This window comes from Oryza sativa, chromosome 2 (genome assembly GCF_034140825.1).
Source record: "Oryza sativa Japonica Group chromosome 2, ASM3414082v1".
In the NCBI taxonomy this organism is placed as follows: Eukaryota; Viridiplantae; Streptophyta; class Magnoliopsida; order Poales; family Poaceae; genus Oryza; species Oryza sativa.
Genome location: NC_089036.1, coordinates 26,146,192 through 26,165,210, shown reverse-complemented (window position 1 = coordinate 26,165,210; position 19,019 = coordinate 26,146,192). Strand labels below are relative to the sequence as shown.

Here is a 19,019-nt window from a genome sequence, read left to right as displayed (position 1 = left end):
GAGGGAGTAAAATGGAATCAATAAGAAAAAGCAATCGCAGCCATTCCCTCTCAGATGGATGGCTAGGATTTGGCAGAGGATTTGTGGTCACCGGCGAGGACTTTTGTTTCTGGTACCAGTATCGAAGAGAAAAAGAAGCTGCCGCCGTTGGATGATGATGGACGAATAGGATTGGAGCTAATGCCACCCTCTGCATTAGCAGAGGATCTGGATCCTCTCCTCTCCGTGAACAGTAGTACAGTACTTGATGAAATGTAGGACAGGGGAAAGTGACCACAGATCACAAACCAAGCTAACGGAAGCTGAGCAAGCTGGGCCATTGCGATCGGACTGGCACATGCTGTTCTTTCCGGACGAGCTCGCATCACGTACTAACGTACTGCCCCGCTGCACGGCTGCCCCAGGTACCGCGACATAGCCACTCGTGAAGTCGCGAACAAACGTCGGCAACTCGGCAGATTTGCGTCCTTGACGCACAATAATTCGCCCGTCTCTTGCCTGGCGCGACAGGCGATCTACTCCACGCGACACACAAGCCGATTGATGTGCACTCGGAATGATTGCTCGGGCCTCACCTAGGTCCATCTGCTGCGGCCACCCGCGAATGCAAAAGATGCAACTTCTGCTCGTGTAGTCGTGTTGAGTGATCGGGTGAGTACGTGTATAGCTTTGTACCTGTGACTTTGTGTGGCTCGTGATTTTGGTGTAGAGTGCACGAAACGGAATCGCTATAGCTAGTGCAATAAATAATTCAGATCGACCAACAGTGCCCCGTAATCTCTCGGCGATTGGCGACGACAATCACGTCGTGATCGGCACGAGTGACGAGTGCCGCGATGCAAAGTCGACAAGAAAAGCACGGACAGTTTGGTCGCCGGGCAGTTCGAGCGAGCGTATGGCGGCATACGGAAGGGGTCGCTCTCGTGAAACGGCGAACGATCTCATCGTGACGCCCGCGCGCGGCGGCGGCCGTGGCGCGCCGTGCCGTGATCCCGTTGGGCCTCTCGGCCCCAACCGCGTCGCGCCCATTGGCAACGGTGGCGTACGTAGCGTAGCGCCGTTGTGATTCAACGGCTCGTGACCTCACAACTCACAAGTACTAATAACCACAAGAAAGCGATCGGCATTTCATACGCAACTTGCGTAACGCAAGTGCGAGTTCATCGCCTAGCAATGCGTGCGAGTGAAACGGGGGCACGATGATTAACCGGATAAGATCTCATCTCTCCCCGCACCTCATGCCAACAAACTCCAAAATCTTCGATGGCGCGTACGTGTGTGCAGGAGAAAGATTCTCATTGCTGTTTCCACTCCCTTTTGTTTGCCTTTTACGCTCCTTTTTGTTGCCTTCCGTGGCCCACAATTCTGAGGCATTGAGCCAAATGGACCAACAACCCTACACCCCCTACCACCACAAAGGATCATCATTTGTTCACATTCTTTGAATAAAAAAAAGGCTATGTTTATCCTCCATTGTCTTATAGAAAACAATACGATTAAGTTCTTGGTCAAGAAAAATAAGATGGTTATGTTTATCCTTACAAAAATATCAGAGGCGACGACCTTTAGAGAATCAAATCCAATAGTCTAATTAGCAGGAGCAGAGCGACCCACCAAACAAGGAAAAAAAAAAGCAGGGGAACCGGTTTCCCTTGGGCAACGAAAGCTTCACGGCGAGCGAGGGAAAGAGAAGAGAAGAAAAGAAAAAGGAAATCTCTCATTCCCCTCGTCGCTCCCCGCGAGGAAGGCAAGGAAAGGCAGGAAGCCGTCCACTTCCCACTTCGGCCTCCGCGCCGGCCACTGACGTCGACGGCGAACCACTCGTCTCCTCTCCTCTTCTCCCTGCTGCTCCGAGTCGTCGCCTCTGCATGGAGACGGGAGAGAGAGAGACAGGGGGGAGGCGGACGTCCGGCGTGCAGTACAGCTGCTAGCTAGCTTGCTAGCCAGTGCAGGTCAGCCACCAACCATACTCCTGTTTGCTGATTGCTCCGTGTGCTTTGTTGATTGTTGGTGATGCGATGGTGTAATGAACTAGTGATCTCATCTGATCGTGTTCTTGGTTTTTGAGTCGGCGCCTCTGGTTTCTTTTGCTGGTGCCTGCTGTTGTTTCAATCGATCAGGTGAATTCTTGCGAGTTTGAGTGCATATGATTCTGTTTGTAGTTGATTCAGGGTTGGAGCTTTGCCCTTACTGCTTTTTAGCCATGCTTCTAGATCATTTAAAAGTAGAGAAATGAAATGAGAAACTGATTCGCAATGGCCAATGGGCCGAGTTTTGGTCTTGGTCAATTATGCACCCGTGTTCTTTCAGACTTGTTGATGGCTTGATGCAGTTGATTGCAGTATGTTATCTTTGAGCCAAGCACAGTTTCTTTATAAAATATGAACTGTGCTAATTTGGTCAACTAATATTGTTCATTGTAGGCAGGTTCGAAATTTTAAGCCGTCGTAGTGTATGTGTGTTAGGACAGGAAATCATGTCAGTGTATCTTTGTTCTTGGTTTTCATTTAATCAATCAAGATACGATTACTACTCTTTTAGGATAAACTTTTTTTGCCGGGTCGGCCGAAGGAACCGGCGAGCGAATTTCATTAAGATTTGAGGGGAGAAAAATACAAATTTTGCTTACAACAACAGGAGGCTGTTGAGATGGGACCAAGGCTTAGCCTCAGCCCCAGTAAGCTGAAATAAAATCAAACCACAAACAAGGAAAATGTGCTAACTATTGTTTGTCTCAAAATAACCTGCTTCCTTCCACAGAAGAACCTCTTCTTTGATTGCTTCGGCCAACTGTTCAGGGATCCTCGACCGCTGATCAAACACACGGGCATTCCTCTCTTTCCAAACTGTCCAGCAAACTAGCATGCACACACTGTCGAAGTTGTCCCTGTAGCAGTGCCGAAAACGCAGCCTGGCCTGCATCCACCACTCAGTGAGCCCAAGTTCGCTTCTCCCAGGAATGGGGAAGGGAACGTTGATCCAATTGCGCAACAAACTCCAAACTCTCACTGTATAAACGCATTTACTGAACAGATGTGCGCAATCTTCAGATTCTCGTGTGCACAGAGTGCAGCAGTCAGAGTGTGGCCAACCCCTCTTCTGAAGATTATCAGCAGTTAGACAGCGCCCCTTTGTGGCCAACCACATGAAGAATCGAATTTTAGATGGTGCCTTCGCATGCCATATTAGTTCTCCCACCGGGCACAGCTCCATTGATTTGAAGAACAGATCATAAGCTGATGTGCTTGAGAATTGGCCATCTGGCGTTAGTTTCCATCTAATGCTGTCTTCTTCTTGACTTAGGTGTATCGTCTGTAGCTCACTCCATAGCTCGAAGTATTGGGCTAGGGCTTCGTTTGAGAGGGAGCCACGAAGATCTCTCACCCATCTGTTGCCTGTTAGAGCTTGTGCCACGGACAGATTTGATCTGCCCACATAAGTCGATAGAATGGGCCACCTCCAGGCAATGCTGCCTCCCCCAAGCCAATTTGAAGTCCAAAATTTTGTGTTTTGTCCATTCCCGACGATGAACTCAGCCATTGATTGGAAAATTTTCTCCACTTCCCCTCCAAGTTGAAAGTCCACCATAGACCATGGTCTGTTCTTGTGCTGTAGCTTGGTGACCTGCCATTTTAGCCGCAATGCATGACCAAAGTATTCCAAATTCTTGATCCCCAGCCCCCCATTTTCCACTGGCATACAGACGTTTTTCCACGCGACCAAGCAGTGTCCACCGCTCACTTCCTCTTGCCCTTTCCAAAGGAATCCCCTGCATTTGCGTTCAATTTCTTTTATCGCCCATTTAGGCAGCTGAATCACTGACATTGTGTGTACAGGGAGGGCCATCATTGTTGATTTGATCAAGCATAATCTGCCATCGTGTGATAGCATCCTTGGCTTCCAACCAGCTACCTTTTTTGCAAGCTTATCAAGGATTGGTTGCAACTCCATCTTTGTTGGTCTTCTCATGGATAGCGGTATCCCCAAGTATATAATTGGGAATTGCTCTATCTTGCAGCGAAGGATGTCGGTGATCAATTGGAGCTGCTGCTCGCTACACCGGATTGGTGTAATTGCGCATTTTGCCAGATTTGTCTTCAGCCCTGTTGTGTCACCAAATCTTTTAGGATAAACTCATAAACATGGTAGTAATTATATGCCTTGGTTTCTCCATCTTAATTCATTTGCATGCTAAACAGAAGTTTGTTACTAGTTTTATGTTTCACCCATTTGTTCTTGTGATTTATCTCAAGGCCGTTTACATGTGGTTATCCTTTCTTTGATGGGAAGTGTAACTGACAGCCTTAACCCTATTGGAAAATTAGAAGGAATAATTAAGATGTTGCTTCCACTCTTTACTTACACGTCGATTGAGTATACCTGATAAATGTGTAGATGGAATGATTCTTGTTTGGTACTAATCCGAATAACCTATATCTGTGTAAGTTTAATCATATTGATATTGTGGCACACAAACAATTTGACAATGAAAAGCTGCATCAATGCAACTAAGCTTTGCACAGTTCTACTGAACTTTTCTGCTTGTGCATTTTTATTTGTAGCCTTGGGGTACCATTAGCAATTTTGTGATGTATCTTGGTTGATCTCATTTTCATGATTCGTACTATTCATCAGTACTTTGTTTCTTGGCCACAAAAACGCTAGCTGGACAACTGTAGAAAAACGACGTGCTTGGAGCTGTATGTATGATAAGGAAAGGAGAGAAATGCATATAGGCACCTTAGTTCTGACTGCACATATCGTCTGTGGATATGGGCTAATATTATTTAAGAAAAAACAACTCCAAGTTGTTGGCCGAATATTTGTTGTTTCCTGATCTTATCACAAGATTGAATCATCATCTTCCCTGATCACTAGATATGATTTAAAACTATATAATAAGAAATGATGTGCTTTTCTCTTTGGTTTTGTTCAGTCGCTTGAATACGTCAAGTGCTACATATGGAGTCAGGAATCTAGTTATTCCATATATTATTACACCACTTCATCGTTTGCTTTTCGGTTTATTAACATAGATAAAGAACCGATTGACGGCTCAGTTTCTTTGAAGGAAAAAAAAACACAGAGATAATCATACTTATGGAGCAAGATCAGGTTGGGCTTTGGGGTCGGCAAGCTGTCTTCTTCTCCGTACAATTCGCTGTGTGGTCACTGATCATCTCTTATTTTTTCTTGACAAAAAATAGTGGTGCTAATCCGGTCAGTGTTTCAGCGACCTGGTGGCGTTGTCCAAATTAAATCGAGCGTAAGCAGATTATAAATGCCGGATTGCTTAATTGCTTTCTTCTTTGCTTTCCTCTCAAGGCAATAGCAAGTCTATTTTCTATAAAAAACAAAGGCAAACTCTCTTCTTCTTGTTATTGTTTTTGCAAAGATAAACAAATGCAAAATTCGGGTTGATAATTACGGGTTTTGACCTGTAAGATTCTTGTATCCACTTCAGGTTGGGCAATCAGACTAGTTTTACCGACTGGTGTGGTGACCGGTGACCGTGTAAATCCGCAATGCAATCAATCATCAATGACATTTCTACAATCGAACCACCGTAGTGGATGACTGGATGTGATAGCAACATATAGATCGAAGCTAAACTAGTAGTATGACCGAACAATTTTTTTTAGAAAAAGTAAAATTTAATCAATAGTAGTTTTCTTATACAATTTGCCCTGTGGTTGTTTATATTTGGTATGGAGGCATGGAGCCTTATTTAAATCCTCTGCTTTATCTGAAAATATCTTGTCTGATCGACGTGGGACCTTCTGGATTTGGACAGACTAGTTAGGACTAAACAACGTCCTCAGACAGAAAACCCTACGGTTTTGGTCTTCTTGTGGTTAGTTCCACTGTCCATTTTTGCTGCCAGCGGCCTATCACCAGCACACGAACCGGTCGCACGGACAAAACGGTACAACTTGCTTTGCCTGAATTCTGACCGGTCATCGTACACGTTTCGGTGACCAATCATGGTGAGGGATTGGTGTGGACAGTGTGCTTGTTTTTCTCTCTTGCTCGCTGATCAATCCATCTTCTTTTGTCGTCGGTTATAAACTTATAATGGTCTGACATTCCTGTTAGCTTTGCAGCCCGGCGAACCATCGATATAAGGAAAGATTTTGTTTGATCGAGGTGGGGATGGATCAGCTTTGCACGAGTGGAGGCAGCGACAGCGACAAGTCTTTGGCGGCCGGCGATGAGCCGGCGGTGAGAGTCCGAGGTGAAGTGGAGGCGGAGGCGGCGGCGGCGGCGGCGGCGGCAGAGGCGCAAGGCGGTGGCTGCTTCGACTGCAACATCTGCCTGGATTTCGCCACGGAGCCGGTGGTCACCCTCTGCGGCCACCTCTACTGCTGGCCCTGCATCTACGAGTGGCTGCACCCCGGCGGCGACGACGACGGAAGCAACGGCGACGCGAGCTCGACGAGGCGGCGTCCCTGCCCCGTGTGCAAGGCCGCGGTCTCGCCGGACACGCTCGTGCCGCTCTACGGCCGCGGCCGCGGCGGAAGTTCCAAGAGGGCCCGATCCGGCTCGGCCATCCCGCGCCGGCCGATCGTACATCGGGAGCCCGTCGAGCGGCAGAGCGATCGGCTCGGCGACGACGACGGAGGACACCGACACGGGAGCACGGGATCCAGCCCGCCAGTCCGGTCACCGTGGCACGCCAATCACCACGCCGCCGCCGCTAGCACGCCGGCGCCGGCGCCGGCGCGGTTGTTCGACGTGGTCTACCCTCCACCACCTGCTGCCGTGGGCGGCGTGGGCATGTTCCACTCGACGACGACAACGACCGGAGGGATGCTCGGAGGGATGGCCCTGGCGGTGCTCCCGTGGGTGTCGCGCGGGCAGTCGCCGGCGACGGCGGCGGCGAGCGCGTACTACACGAGCCCTTACCACATGAGCCCCAGGCTGAGACGGCAGCACATGGAGGTGGAGAGGTCCCTGCACCAGATATGGTTCTTCCTTGTCGTGTTCGCGGTGCTCTGCCTGCTTCTCTTCTGAGAGCGGCGCACACCAGATGATCTGCACCTTCCAGGAGATCCAAGTTGTACTCCTAACTTTCGTGTACATAGGTCGTGTACATAGGTAAAAAAAAAAAAGGTGCGTCATGCCGCCCAGTAGGCAGTAGCAGTTCCGTACTGCCGTGCCATCCAAAGCAACCCTCTTGCAACTCCTCGAGCATGTTCTGATTTAGGGCGCTGCTTAAGCAAAGGCCAATGTGAATCGATGACTCATTTTGCAGAGATGCAGCATGCCATTTTGCGCACATCAGTGTTAAACAAGTGAGACCATTCATCTGCCGAGCGGACGCTGTTAAGTAGTGACACGATGCTAGAGATGACAAGAATGTTACTACTAGTACTAGTACTGCTGCATTTCTGTCGGACCATGGCCTCAGTTCTTTCTTCCTTCTGGCACTAGCGAGGTGGCAATAATGAGTTCGAAATGTCTGCAATGTGCAGACAAAACGAATGCAGTGCACGTAACTTCCACAGTTCAAATACCCAAAAGGAGAAGGGAAAGAACTACTGTAGTAAGGTTCAAAATGGACATCAATGATGCCGCAGCTATGAACATCGACTTCTGTCAGTTTGTCACTGAGAGCCACCACCTTTGTACATGAACCTAATCCTGCTGATCCTGCTTCTGATTAATTGGGATGAGGATGGTCCCAGGGTTGGATTCCTCTTCAGTCCACACAATCGATTTCTTCTCCAGATACTTCATCACCTGGCCAAATTCATCACGTAAAGACAGTTCAATACCATGTATGTGCAGCACGTAGTTACAATTCTAAAGTCGTGGTATTTCGCACAACACGTTGCAGTCAAAAACAGCCACTCTCCTTGTCATATAGTACAAACCAAGGAATTACGCATTAATGCCTCCTAAGTCTTAACTTCGGCAAAAGATTCCAGAGTTCAAAGAGTAGTAATTGCAAAAGCTCTTAACAAAAGTACATGCAGAGATTCAAGCATATTACGCTTTTCGCATCATACCAACAACGCTACAGTGTTATTACCACAATGGAAAAACTAAAGCCTACAGAGTACTCAACCAGCAAATTGATAAATAAAGAAACCGTTCAACTTAGGCACAAGTCCACTAATCTAAAAATCTTGCTGCCAAAAAAGGACAAGAACAAAGCAGAGGACAACAAACACTGAACATATGAATGCATGCAAGCTTCCACATCTTTAAAACAGCTGAGGAAATCACTCTGTACCGCCCATACCTACAACTTCATTTTAAAGTTTAGCATGCCCTTGGTGTACTTCTGTTTTATTTTATTCTCTTTTATTTTTACATGTGTGGTTTTGAATTTCTTGATCCATAATTTGGCTAAAGGACTGGTCATAACCATTACTGAGTTAAATAGTGCAATGAACTAATGATGTCAGATTTATAGAGCAAAATGCCACTAGATGCTTATATTAGCCAAGATAACTAGGTGGATATTTGTAGTTTGGATAAAGAACATAGTGCAGCCTAATAATTGGTATCTGAGTCATGCACACAGATAACTAGCAGATGAAGCAGAAAATTCAGTAGTAGTAAAGCAACTTTGAGAAAATCACCTTTCTTCTTCTTTGTGCCGATTTGAAACTGCCATCCTCAGCACCAGTAATGACTTTCAAGTACTCAAAAGCTACAACATCAGGTAAATTAGATAAGACTACGCAAAAAAATATATATCAAGAAATGAAAAGATTTATGTGCTCATCTCACATGGGATATTAGACAACTGTCTAAGATGAAGTCTCACGAGATTTGCTACGTTGGCTGGATCTTGTCCACGCAGGTCAAGACACAACTCATTCTTTGACTCTACTTTTCTGCAAGAAGACCCATAAACTTGGTAATGTAAGGTTTCTAAAAAGAAACAACAAACGTAACAGATTAATTTCAGCTATAATGCAGAAAGGAAGCGCACTTACTTCGACTTGACAATCTCCGCAGAAGATTTTTCATCAGCCAGTCGAGCCATCATGTAATAGTGTTTCCCCTTGATATCCAACAAAGAATAGCCAGTTAGTCGTTTTTTTAGAAGTGGCCATTACATCAACAGATGAGCATATACAAGCTGGCAAATGTTTCTATGTAGTACATTTTTACTTAGAGAATAGAAGCAGCTCAAAGACAGGCCAAATAATCATACATTCAAACGTAATGACGATGCCCATAGTCACACTCATACACTCATACTGTCATACATAATAACTCTGCTGGCCAAGATATATGTATTCCTCTATCAATATACCAATAGGTTCGTTTTTGACAAAAATGCATAAGACCCCTGGTTCAAAACCCCACTATAATATTAAATAATGTCCTCTAGTTCTTGCTCAAGAAAATGATTACTTACTTCCCCAAGAAGATACTCGACTTCTTTCTGGTTACCCTCCCTAAAAGCATCAACAGCCTGGAATTTTCATTGAAAATTCTTCAACATGGAAAAAACAAAAAACGATCTGTTTGCAGAAAACGAAATAAACATCAAAGCATAAAGAATCATCATGAAGCCCCCATACCTTCTCATAGTATTGCTTCATCATATCCCAATGCTGCTTCGCAGCCCTACGATAGTTCTGGTAATCTTCCTCATTATGTGCAACTAGTTCTAGATACAAACCAAAACAATTTCAAAACAAATAATGCATTATAACTTTTCATGGAATACAGGATGATAAAATCTCAATTATGACAAACATCTTGCATTAAGGCAGAGTGTGAAGACTTAAGAGACCAGTCGATTAGAAGCTTCATGTTAGCAGTTTTTATCACCAAATTATCAAAAGGTTTTGATTAAAAAATATCAAAAGCTTATATTAATTCAAACTATATTTTCTGCTTGTAATCACAATTGTGTCCTCTGTATCCTTCATGAAAATATAGAACACAATGGATATCACTTTCTGACTTGCATAGTTTGAAAGATTTCATTAAGAAAAAGGAAAACATAAACAGTTCCCATAGTTGTCCTTGACTTAGTTCAAACAAATCTGCTAACATCAGTACTAAGATGCAAAGCATGTACAAACCAACTAATAGCGAAAAATCCATTTGATACATCACTGCAAATCTTTAATACTATCATTCTGTAGGTCTATAACCATCCAGAATAACCATATAGATCTAATACTGTGATGGACATGATACTCCTATGTCCAAACTCTAAATAAGTCAAATGGTTCAACATACAGTAGGTAAACTACATTTACAATTTTACCCATCCATCACAGATTGTTAAAAGAGGACTTGTGAGACAGAATTCTACCACAAATGTTCGGTGCAGGCTAAAGAAATGTGATATCATGTAGAAATATAACTGAGCTTGGTATTGATGTTTGTCCTGATTATGTATTAAGAATACATGGCTATACACACAATATCATCTTGAACTTTATGTTTGGCTTACTGAACAGAATTATGTAATTCAGAGTGCAAACTACTTTTGAAAGGTATCTCATATAGTGCAGTCTAAACAGTAAATTTTGTTGTAGGATACAATGTTGATGCAAAAAAGCATAGAAATTACAATAAAAGATGAAAGGGACAGAATATAACGCCAGTATATTCCTCAGAGAAAAGCGAAAAATATGGAAGCAGAAGTGTGTAACAATATACCTTTGCTAAGGATAACTTTCACTGGATAACAGTTAGTTTCTGATGAGATGTCCTCAAGGGGTTCTACAACTGGTTTCTGATCTGGTACTCTGTTTCGATTTGCACCCAGTTCATATCGTTTTCCTATTGGTTCCTCCTCGGATCTTTCAGGTACAGTGAAGATTGACACTAGCAACTCTCCTGGAGAAATCTGACTTGAGCTATGTCTCTTGCCTCGCAAAGAATAGGCACTGCCATTCCTACAAAGAAGAGTGTCGATGAAAGTAAAATAGATGTAGCCTTCATGATGGGAAGATAGGAACAGACCAATAATGAAGAGAAGAAGCAAGAACCTAAAGGTGGATTGTGATTCTAGGCAGCTTCCCTTTGTAGAAGAGCATTCTACTGCTGCATCCTGCACCATTACATGACACAGGGTGGATATAATTAAAATGTTTATACAATATGAAACCCATGAAACATGCATATTGTTGCTTAATATAACAGAGTGGTCTGACTCCCTTCACATACAATAGTAGCTGTATTGAAAAAATTCGAAGCATTAACCAATAACAAATTCTGTTGCTCAGTTACCAATTGGAAATTTGGAACTAGCGATCTAACATCTTAACTGAGACAGCATATCAAGTCCTATGTTAATTAGTAATTACGAAAGGGCTGTACCATTAAATTAAAATAAATAAGTGCACGAGTGCTAGCTATAACATGTACAAAAATATATAAGCACCATAATTTTTCAATTGGTGAGGTAAAATGGAACAGTACAAAAATATGTACAGAAAAAATAAGCATAAAGGAAGTTCTGCATAAAAAAAGCACTATAACATATATAATGGGGCATAAATACTTAAGATTTTCACCATATTTCAGCCGAGCAACATGGAGAAATTAACATGTACAGGTACAAAAGCAAAATCCATAAGTACAAAGGAAGAAGAAAGTCATATAACACTGTTGAAGTAGCAAAAATAAAATTTAAGCTTGCCTGTGCTATATAATGTTTGTCTTCTGCCTTCTTGCTTGTATCTTTTGTAGAAACTGACATCAGTTCCTCCATGCTCTGCATAAAATACCATGATTCTGTTAGGTGTGCAAATGAGAAGGTACATTAAATGAATTATGCACCCTATGACCTAACTCTAAACCCTTTTGATGCATATACGACAATCAGTGTCAACACAAAAAATACATAATCTTTACAGTAGTGATCGATTACTACCTTCTTAATGTCATATCCACAGCTGCCTGCATAAGAAATTAAAGATAGTTAAAAACAGCTTGAAACAAGCAAGTGGAATATGGGGAAATGGCCTCACATAGCACGCACGAGTTTACCTAGAACCTCACGGATCATGTCCATGCTGAGCTTGAATCCTTCTCCAAGCATAGAAAATAGAAATTCCTCTATATCTCTATTATTCAAAGTCTCTCTCTTTGGTGCAGAATCAGATTTATCAACTTTCCCATTAAAATCGTCCCGCATGTACTCTGGTAACTCAACCATTGGAGGTTTTTCCTTTCCTGATGCTCTATTCATCAAAGGTACTGTAGCCCTGGTCGATCCCTTTCCTAACATACTGGATACAGTGCCAAATGAAGCACTAGACTTCTGCATTTTTTCCCGAGATTTTGCTTGGCCTGAACTCTCTGTACTGTTTTCTTCAATTGCCTTACCACTTGGGGGATGAATAGTCCCAACACTTGAGTCAACTTCATTGCTCTTGGCCATAGGATGTTCAAGTTCAGTCAATAGATCACCAGCTCTGTTGACATCACCATTTGCTCTGCAATATGCCGTAGCTATATCATCAAGCGAAAAGGCAGAACTGAAAGCATCAAGCAATGCATTAAGTGCCCTTGTCTCGTCATCACTGGATGGAGTTTGTGAATGGCGAAGATCCATGGTGAGAACACTTTTAAAAGAACCTCAAACAATGCTGTCGAACCTGCCAAAAAAATCTGGCATTAACCAAATGAAACGAAGTACTGATGCTCGGAGTTATGCTGTGAATACTGAATACAAGGAACTGCTGAGAACTTTCAACAGAAAAGGTGAAATCCAGAAAAAAAAAGGGAGGAAAAAAATAACAAAATGATATTTCAAATATATCCAGGGCTAGGTGGTTCATCCTAAACATTCCTGAACAAAGTTGTAAGAGAACAACCCCCCCCCCCCCCCAAAAAAAAAAGAGAGAGAGAGAGAGAGAGAGAGCAGGTCAAGTGGTACGACTCCCAGTATGAACTACAGATGATCTCAACCCCGGTTCCCATAAAAAAAATCAACTAGGGACCCACAAATGTTCTATCCGCGCCCATGTGATGCTGTGATCAACACAAAACATTTGCGGTGGACACAAGGAAGAACTGTAGAAAAATATTCTTCAATAACTGACACGGTTTGAGGACAGAAAATCAGGGACACATGAAGGATCACAATACTATCATGTTCTAACGCCCCCAAGCATCACAGAAGCAATGCAGCTGCAATCCGACACTACTCAAGGCAATTACCTCTGCAGATCAAACAGAGGACAAGCGATCAGACACAAAACGCCCCTGTATCAGCCGAAATATAGCTTCCAAGCGAATCGGAGGCATCAAATAGAACAACTGATCAAAAATGGCAAAAAAAACATTCGAAACACATGGGTAGGGGCGGATCTAACATGGGAAATGGGGGTTCAGTTGAACCCCCAAACATTTTGGGAACAAGCAAACTGTTATTGGTATTAAAGTTTAACACCAAACTTTTTGGGAACAATCAAAGTGTTATTCGTATTAAGGTTTTTCGCAAATTTCTAGAACAGAAGCTAGGGTTTAACGCAAATTCGAGAAAAAAAATGCGTGGGTAGAGAGAGATGGGAAAGAGGATGCGCGCAACGGACGGATGCAGCGGAAGAAGCGCCCCTGCTCGCTCGTGGGATGGATGGGGGATCGGCGCAGGCGACGGCGTAGGAGGATGTGCTCACCAGGATGCGGCGGAAGCAGCAGGACGAACACGACGGCGCCCCTGATCGCTCGCAAGGATGGATGGGGATCGGCGGCGGCGGCGGATGATGTGCTCACCACGACGCGGCGGAAGCAGCAGGACGAACGGCGGCGCGTCGGCTCGCTCGCGCTCGCGGGATGTATGGGGATCGGCCCAGGCGAGGGCGAGGGCGAGGGCGAGGGCGGGCGAACTCACGAGAAGAGGGATCAGGGATACCCTGGAGAGAGTTTGAGACGGTGGATTTCTTTTTTATATAATAATAGGGTTGAGACGGTGGATTTGGTGAAATCATAGCCATTCTTGTGTGTTTGTACGGATGAGATCACCTAAGACCAGTATAATCTATTGCGTGCGCGCGCACTAAACTGCCCCTAATCTCATGTGAGCCGTTTGATGCAAAACAAAAAAGTAGTGGAACCAAAGCTTGATTAGGGTAGAACTAGAGATAATTAAAACTGGTTTTTCTACCTTATAGTTTTAGTTTATTTTTCTAAATTCTTTTTAGTTTTTTTTTCTAAATTCTACAATTACAGTCTTTCAGAGTAAGAAACTGCAGTTGAACTGCTTGGAAAAGCTTCTAATTCTGTAAGAAACTGTAGCTAATCAGAAACTTCTCTACACAGGCTCTTAAATCTGATGCCAGTAATGCTGAAATGATGAATTATAAAAATAAGTATAAAATTCTTATACGGTATGGGCAAAAACTAAGGCAAACTTTTTTTCAGGAACATTACTGGCACATCGGAGTCGCCAGTTGCAACATTCCGCAACAGACCTTACCGTTTGTTTGGCAATTGTGAGGTTGCATTAGTAAATCTTGTTGGTTTGTTGTCTTACCAATAATAATTGTGAGGCTTATTTTGGCAATGAAGTAAACAACACCAGCACTTTTCTACACCATACATTGATGATACTACAAAATTTTCATTCGGTGCCATGGTTACAGTTTCATGAGTTACAGTAACACTGAAACGCTGCTTCTAGTGTGGACGGAACAAAATGAATCAGTAACAATTAACAAAGAAATATCGACTTATCGAGTATTGTATCCCACTGCATACAAGCACACATGACCATGTCTAACAACCATATATATGACCATATGCGCACAGAAAATGTCATCTGAAACAAACCAATCTAAATGCATAAATCTATGAATCTTTTTTCGGCGCCTTTCTCTTCATCCGGCTGAAAGGACCAACAGTTTGGTCCATGATGTACATGTATATCACCTGGCTCCAAGATTTGTATGATTTCAGATTGTTGTAATACTCTGGTGCGATTTCCCTTACCTTGTACAGTCTTGTTCCTGGAATTCTTGGGAAATCATGGTGCTCATTGTGGTATCCAACATGCCATGTCATCAGATTCAAAGGTCCATAATACGAATAAGTCTCCTGGTCTGGATTGAATACGTAGTGCTCTGAGATGAAATGTCCAGCCATAGGATGCATGCCACCACCAACAAATGTTGAGAGTATCAGATAAGCTAGTGATTTCCATCCAAAGAAGTACACCATGCTGGCATCAAGCGCAATCTGGATAATCAAATTGGTGAATTCCCACAGGCCAGGAGGTTTTGGCTTGAGGAACAGCGGTCTAAGGGCATAAAAGAACAGCTGGAAGACAACCCATACAGATTTGCTTAGAGTATTCTTAACAGCATGCGCCTCTGCTTGGCTGGGGATATCCATATCAATTCCATCAACACCTTGGAAACGGTGGTGCTCCAAGTGGTACTTCTGGAATGTAATGGACATGGGAACACCGATAGGAAGGTTAGCAAATATACCTAGCCAGCGATTGTAGCTCGGAGTTGTGAACGCAAGATTGTGACTGAGCTCGTGGATTGCAAGGAAGAGATTGTGGTTCAAAAAGGATCCAAAAAAATATGCAACTGTCAGTATCTTCACCCAACTAGCATCTCGGAGTAATGTGGCAGTCCATAGCTGAAGTGATACAACTGCAGCAATCTGCAACAAAGTTACAAACGAAGCGAAAACGTATAAGCATTAATTAATGATGGAAGGATGTTTTCTTATTGATACCCATCTAAATGGATATTTTAAAGATAACTCTGAATAGAAAGGTATCATACTCCAATCAATTTCATAAGACCACAAGTATTACAAATTCTCAGTGGAGGGTATTACATCCATAGTGAGGAACTAAAAGGCAAATGCCATAAAGGGCATGGAACCTCTTTTGCATATGAAGCTAAAGCATTGCGTTAGCGAGAGTGGAGAACCAGACAACTGACCATTACGATTCAAATCCTAACAGGTATAAGAACTATGAAAGGACACCCTGGGCATCCATATAACTTGTCAGGTATCATACAGAATAGGCAGTATGATAATATAACAATTAGGGTTTCTCAAGCACACTGATCTCAACATAAATTCATGAAACCATGGTGCATAGATTTCTGGAGCTTGAATGTTCAAAATTAGCAACACATTATACTTCTAAGTACTCTTCCTATTTTCGGGACAAGATTAGAGAGGGGTGTAATGAATGGTACTCTCTTTATAGGTGTATAGGTCGACAATTGTGTGGAGCACCATCCTGGCAAGTGACATGTTAAGAGCTTTTATGCTTGTTAGTGATAACACATTTATTTTGGAAGTGGAGGCAGGAGGGGTCCATTTAAAGAAATCTGAATGAGATCCAGAGTGTTGTCACAGAACATGTGCATACTTTTTGTTGTTGTTGTGGTTGTTGTTGAGTTAACTGTTAATAGGATAATTGAAATAGGAACTTTCTGAACGGTTGAGAGGAGATCTGTAAACAATTGGTAATAGCTTACTATACAGCAACCAAAGGAAGTGGCATGAGTATGATTCACAGTAAATCTTGGACGTTAATTTTTTTAGATAATGGGATAGAATGCCGGCCTTTGCTCAAAGAGCTACAACCAATTATTACACCAATTCAAACAAACCAAAAACGCATGACAAAAAAGTCATAAAAAACACAAAAGCCTAAAAGGACAGAAACACACGCTAAGTACTGAAAACCAACACAAGAAAAGACCACAAAATTATTGAATTCTATTTGTGAATCTCCGTCCGAATGGTTGGTCCAATGGCTAAATTAATTTGTGATGAGGTTGCTTGTGGTGAGATGAAAGAAATAAAATTAAATGCAGTTAGTGGGAAATCAATTGTATGAGTACTATACTAGATAAGACAAAATGTAGTTTTACATAGGATACAAAGATTATTAACCAAGGGACTTTGTGACCATGTTAATAGCATTAGATATGTTGGGAATTGAGGTCAATCCTTAACACCTGTCAAGGTAGTATGATACTTCTAGTTGGAGAGTAGCAAAGAATTCCCCTTTTATGAAAGGAAGCCTTACTTCTTCATGACTAATATGAGTTTAGAACCTAAGATGAATACTACAGCTCCAAAGTCCCTATTCCAGTCCCCACCACCAAGAATGCATCGTATGTGCAAATAAGGCAGGTTGCATAATAATGGCTAAGCTTACAGAGACTATTACATGGTGGGTGCCTCGCTGGCCGCTGCAATGCAATTGGAAGCCACACTACATTTACTTATTTAGGCAAGGCAAGTCCTGAGATATTAGGTTGTCCAGGCCTACGGGAAAGTGTATGCCTTCAAAGGAAGCAAGTCGGTAACTAGTGATATGAGGCAGCAATTTTATCCAGCAAGCAAGGCCAAGCAGATTCTGAGGCCAATCGAGCTGCTCAGATAGCATCAAATATTAGGATCTACGAAACCAACCTAACAATTCTGTGGATCAGCACCTTAAGGGTTTATCTTCAAATTTGGAGGCTAAATTTGCCACTAGAATACCTGAGTTAATCACAGATCTGTGAGCTCATTTACTCTTTCACCGATATACTATTTGAAGTTCAGGTTATTATGGCAAGCATCACTGACAACCACATGGCTAAAGACATTCTATATCCATGGAAGGAAATGTAACTATATGTTTTCAAGCATGGAAGTTTGTCTTGTTGGATAGCACCACGCGAATAGAATAATTCGAGGTAAAGCTAGATTTTAAGGGATCCCAGATTGTAAAGGCAGGAAAACTTGCTAACTTGGAACTGAAAAAAAAATCCACGGATGAATTGTGAGAAGTGAGAAAAGTTTCAGCCGTAGTCAGTGCCTGATTAAAAACAGGCGCAAGGCGCATACACGAATAGATAAATCAACCATGTGCAGGTAAAGAGTCGTTCCTAGATTCAGAGAACATGAAATATTCAGCTCTGAATAAACGAAACTAGCACCGAATTCAAATTGGCAAAGTGGGCCGCACGCATCGCAGAAAAAACTCAGCAAACGACACAAAAGCTTCGCGAGGAGCACGTCGTCCGAGCAAGCAAGCAATTTACGACGCGCGCATTGCATCAAAATTTCACCTAGAACAAGGCAGATCACAAAAAGAGAGTGACAGAGAGATACACTTAGCAAGAGAGAAGAGAGATCGTTACGGCCACCTTGAGAAAGGCGAGCGGGTCCGGGCCGAAGAGCTCCTTGATCTGGGGATGCTTGGCCAGGATCTCCCTGCGCCGCGTCGCGTGCGGCTCGTCCGTGTACGACCAGAAGAAGTCCGTCGCCATCACCCCTTCCTCCTCCCGTCCATCCCCCGCCGCGGCGCCCATTGCCACCCCAAACCCCCGCCCGCAACCGCAAGCAAAAGCAAGGATCCGATCGACAAACGGCGGCGCGTCTACCTCCACTCCTCGGAGACAGCGGCGGCAATGCCGGGACGGGGAGCGCACGAGGGGGGGGACTACGAGTCTTGTCGATTTGGTGGCTGGCTGGGGGGCTCCGGTTTCCCGATACGATGGGCCGCCGCCGCCTGCCGAGATGGGAGGAGGTTTCCTGTTCGGCTATTCCGGGGTCGCGGGGGAGGGGGGAGGGAAGGGGAGGAGACGCACGCACGCACGCACCTGGCACGTGCGGTGCAGTCCAGACTGTTGCCGCGGTGAAAGATGCGGGACTAACGTGGGGGTTGGGCCCACCTGTCGGTGGCGGGATGGGCGTGGAGTGAATGTGGGCCGTCAGATCTTGCGCTGGCCGTTTTGGTCCGTCCGTGTGCCAAGCCTAACCGCCTACGGAGAGGACATGGCTTTGTCACGTATTCACGTGCCAGGTTGTCGCTTAGCGTGCACATGGCGAACCGTTCGTCCGTGAATCCGTGATCGTGACGATTTGAAGTTAACTCTACCTAAAACCTTGGTAGACTTGAGCTTATTGGAGTACTATCAGAGCACATAATGTGAGTTTTGTGCTAGTTGCGGGTCTGGCAAAATTTTTGAAGAAAAGTTATATATCTTAGTTTAAGTTCAAACCATCTTACAATTTGTGTTAAGAGTATCTTTAGAACATATTCAAAAGTTTTCCCT

The 19,019-nt window shown here is 43.7% G+C and overlaps 3 protein-coding genes across 9 annotated transcripts; 1 reads left to right on the top strand and 2 right to left on the bottom strand.

Moving 5' to 3' along the window:
* Positions 1-1,719: 1,719 nt before the first annotated feature.
* LOC4330106 (E3 ubiquitin-protein ligase RMA2) lies at positions 1,720-7,279 on the top strand. Of its 7 annotated transcripts, XM_066307986.1 has the most exons (5): positions 1,720-1,952; positions 3,837-3,938; positions 4,019-4,145; positions 5,795-5,987; positions 6,105-7,279. In XM_066307986.1, exon 5 carries the CDS (start codon positions 6,154-6,156, stop codon positions 7,012-7,014), a length of 861 nt encoding a protein of 286 aa, XP_066164083.1. In that variant the 5' UTR covers positions 1,720-1,952; positions 3,837-3,938; positions 4,019-4,145; positions 5,795-5,987; positions 6,105-6,153; the 3' UTR covers positions 7,015-7,279. The 7 variants fall into 7 exon arrangements, with proteins under 7 accessions (XP_066164083.1, XP_015625693.1, XP_025878515.1 ...); XM_015770207.3 differs by lacking the exon at positions 5,795-5,987 and having other exon boundaries at positions 6,097-7,279; XM_026022730.2 differs by lacking the exons at positions 3,837-3,938; positions 4,019-4,145.
* Positions 7,239-13,855, bottom strand: LOC4330105 (putative nuclear RNA export factor SDE5). Its single transcript, NM_001416765.1, has 12 exons — positions 13,611-13,855; positions 11,977-12,587; positions 11,861-11,886; positions 11,627-11,701; positions 10,974-11,035; positions 10,642-10,880; positions 9,546-9,634; positions 9,380-9,436; positions 8,952-9,019; positions 8,743-8,849; positions 8,592-8,662; positions 7,239-7,743 (listed from the first exon to the last, which is right to left on the bottom strand). Exons 2-12 carry the CDS (start codon positions 12,542-12,544, stop codon positions 7,639-7,641), a joined length of 1,467 nt encoding a protein of 488 aa, NP_001403694.1. The 5' UTR covers positions 12,545-12,587; positions 13,611-13,855; the 3' UTR covers positions 7,239-7,638.
* A 653-nt stretch (positions 13,856-14,508) lies between these two features.
* On the bottom strand, positions 14,509-18,572 carry LOC4330104 (sphingolipid 4-desaturase DES1-like). Its single transcript, NM_001416764.1, has 2 exons — positions 18,108-18,572; positions 14,509-15,603 (listed from the first exon to the last, which is right to left on the bottom strand). Exons 1-2 carry the CDS (start codon positions 18,270-18,272, stop codon positions 14,782-14,784), a joined length of 987 nt encoding a protein of 328 aa, NP_001403693.1. The 5' UTR covers positions 18,273-18,572; the 3' UTR covers positions 14,509-14,781.
* Positions 18,573-19,019: the final 447 nt, after the last annotated feature.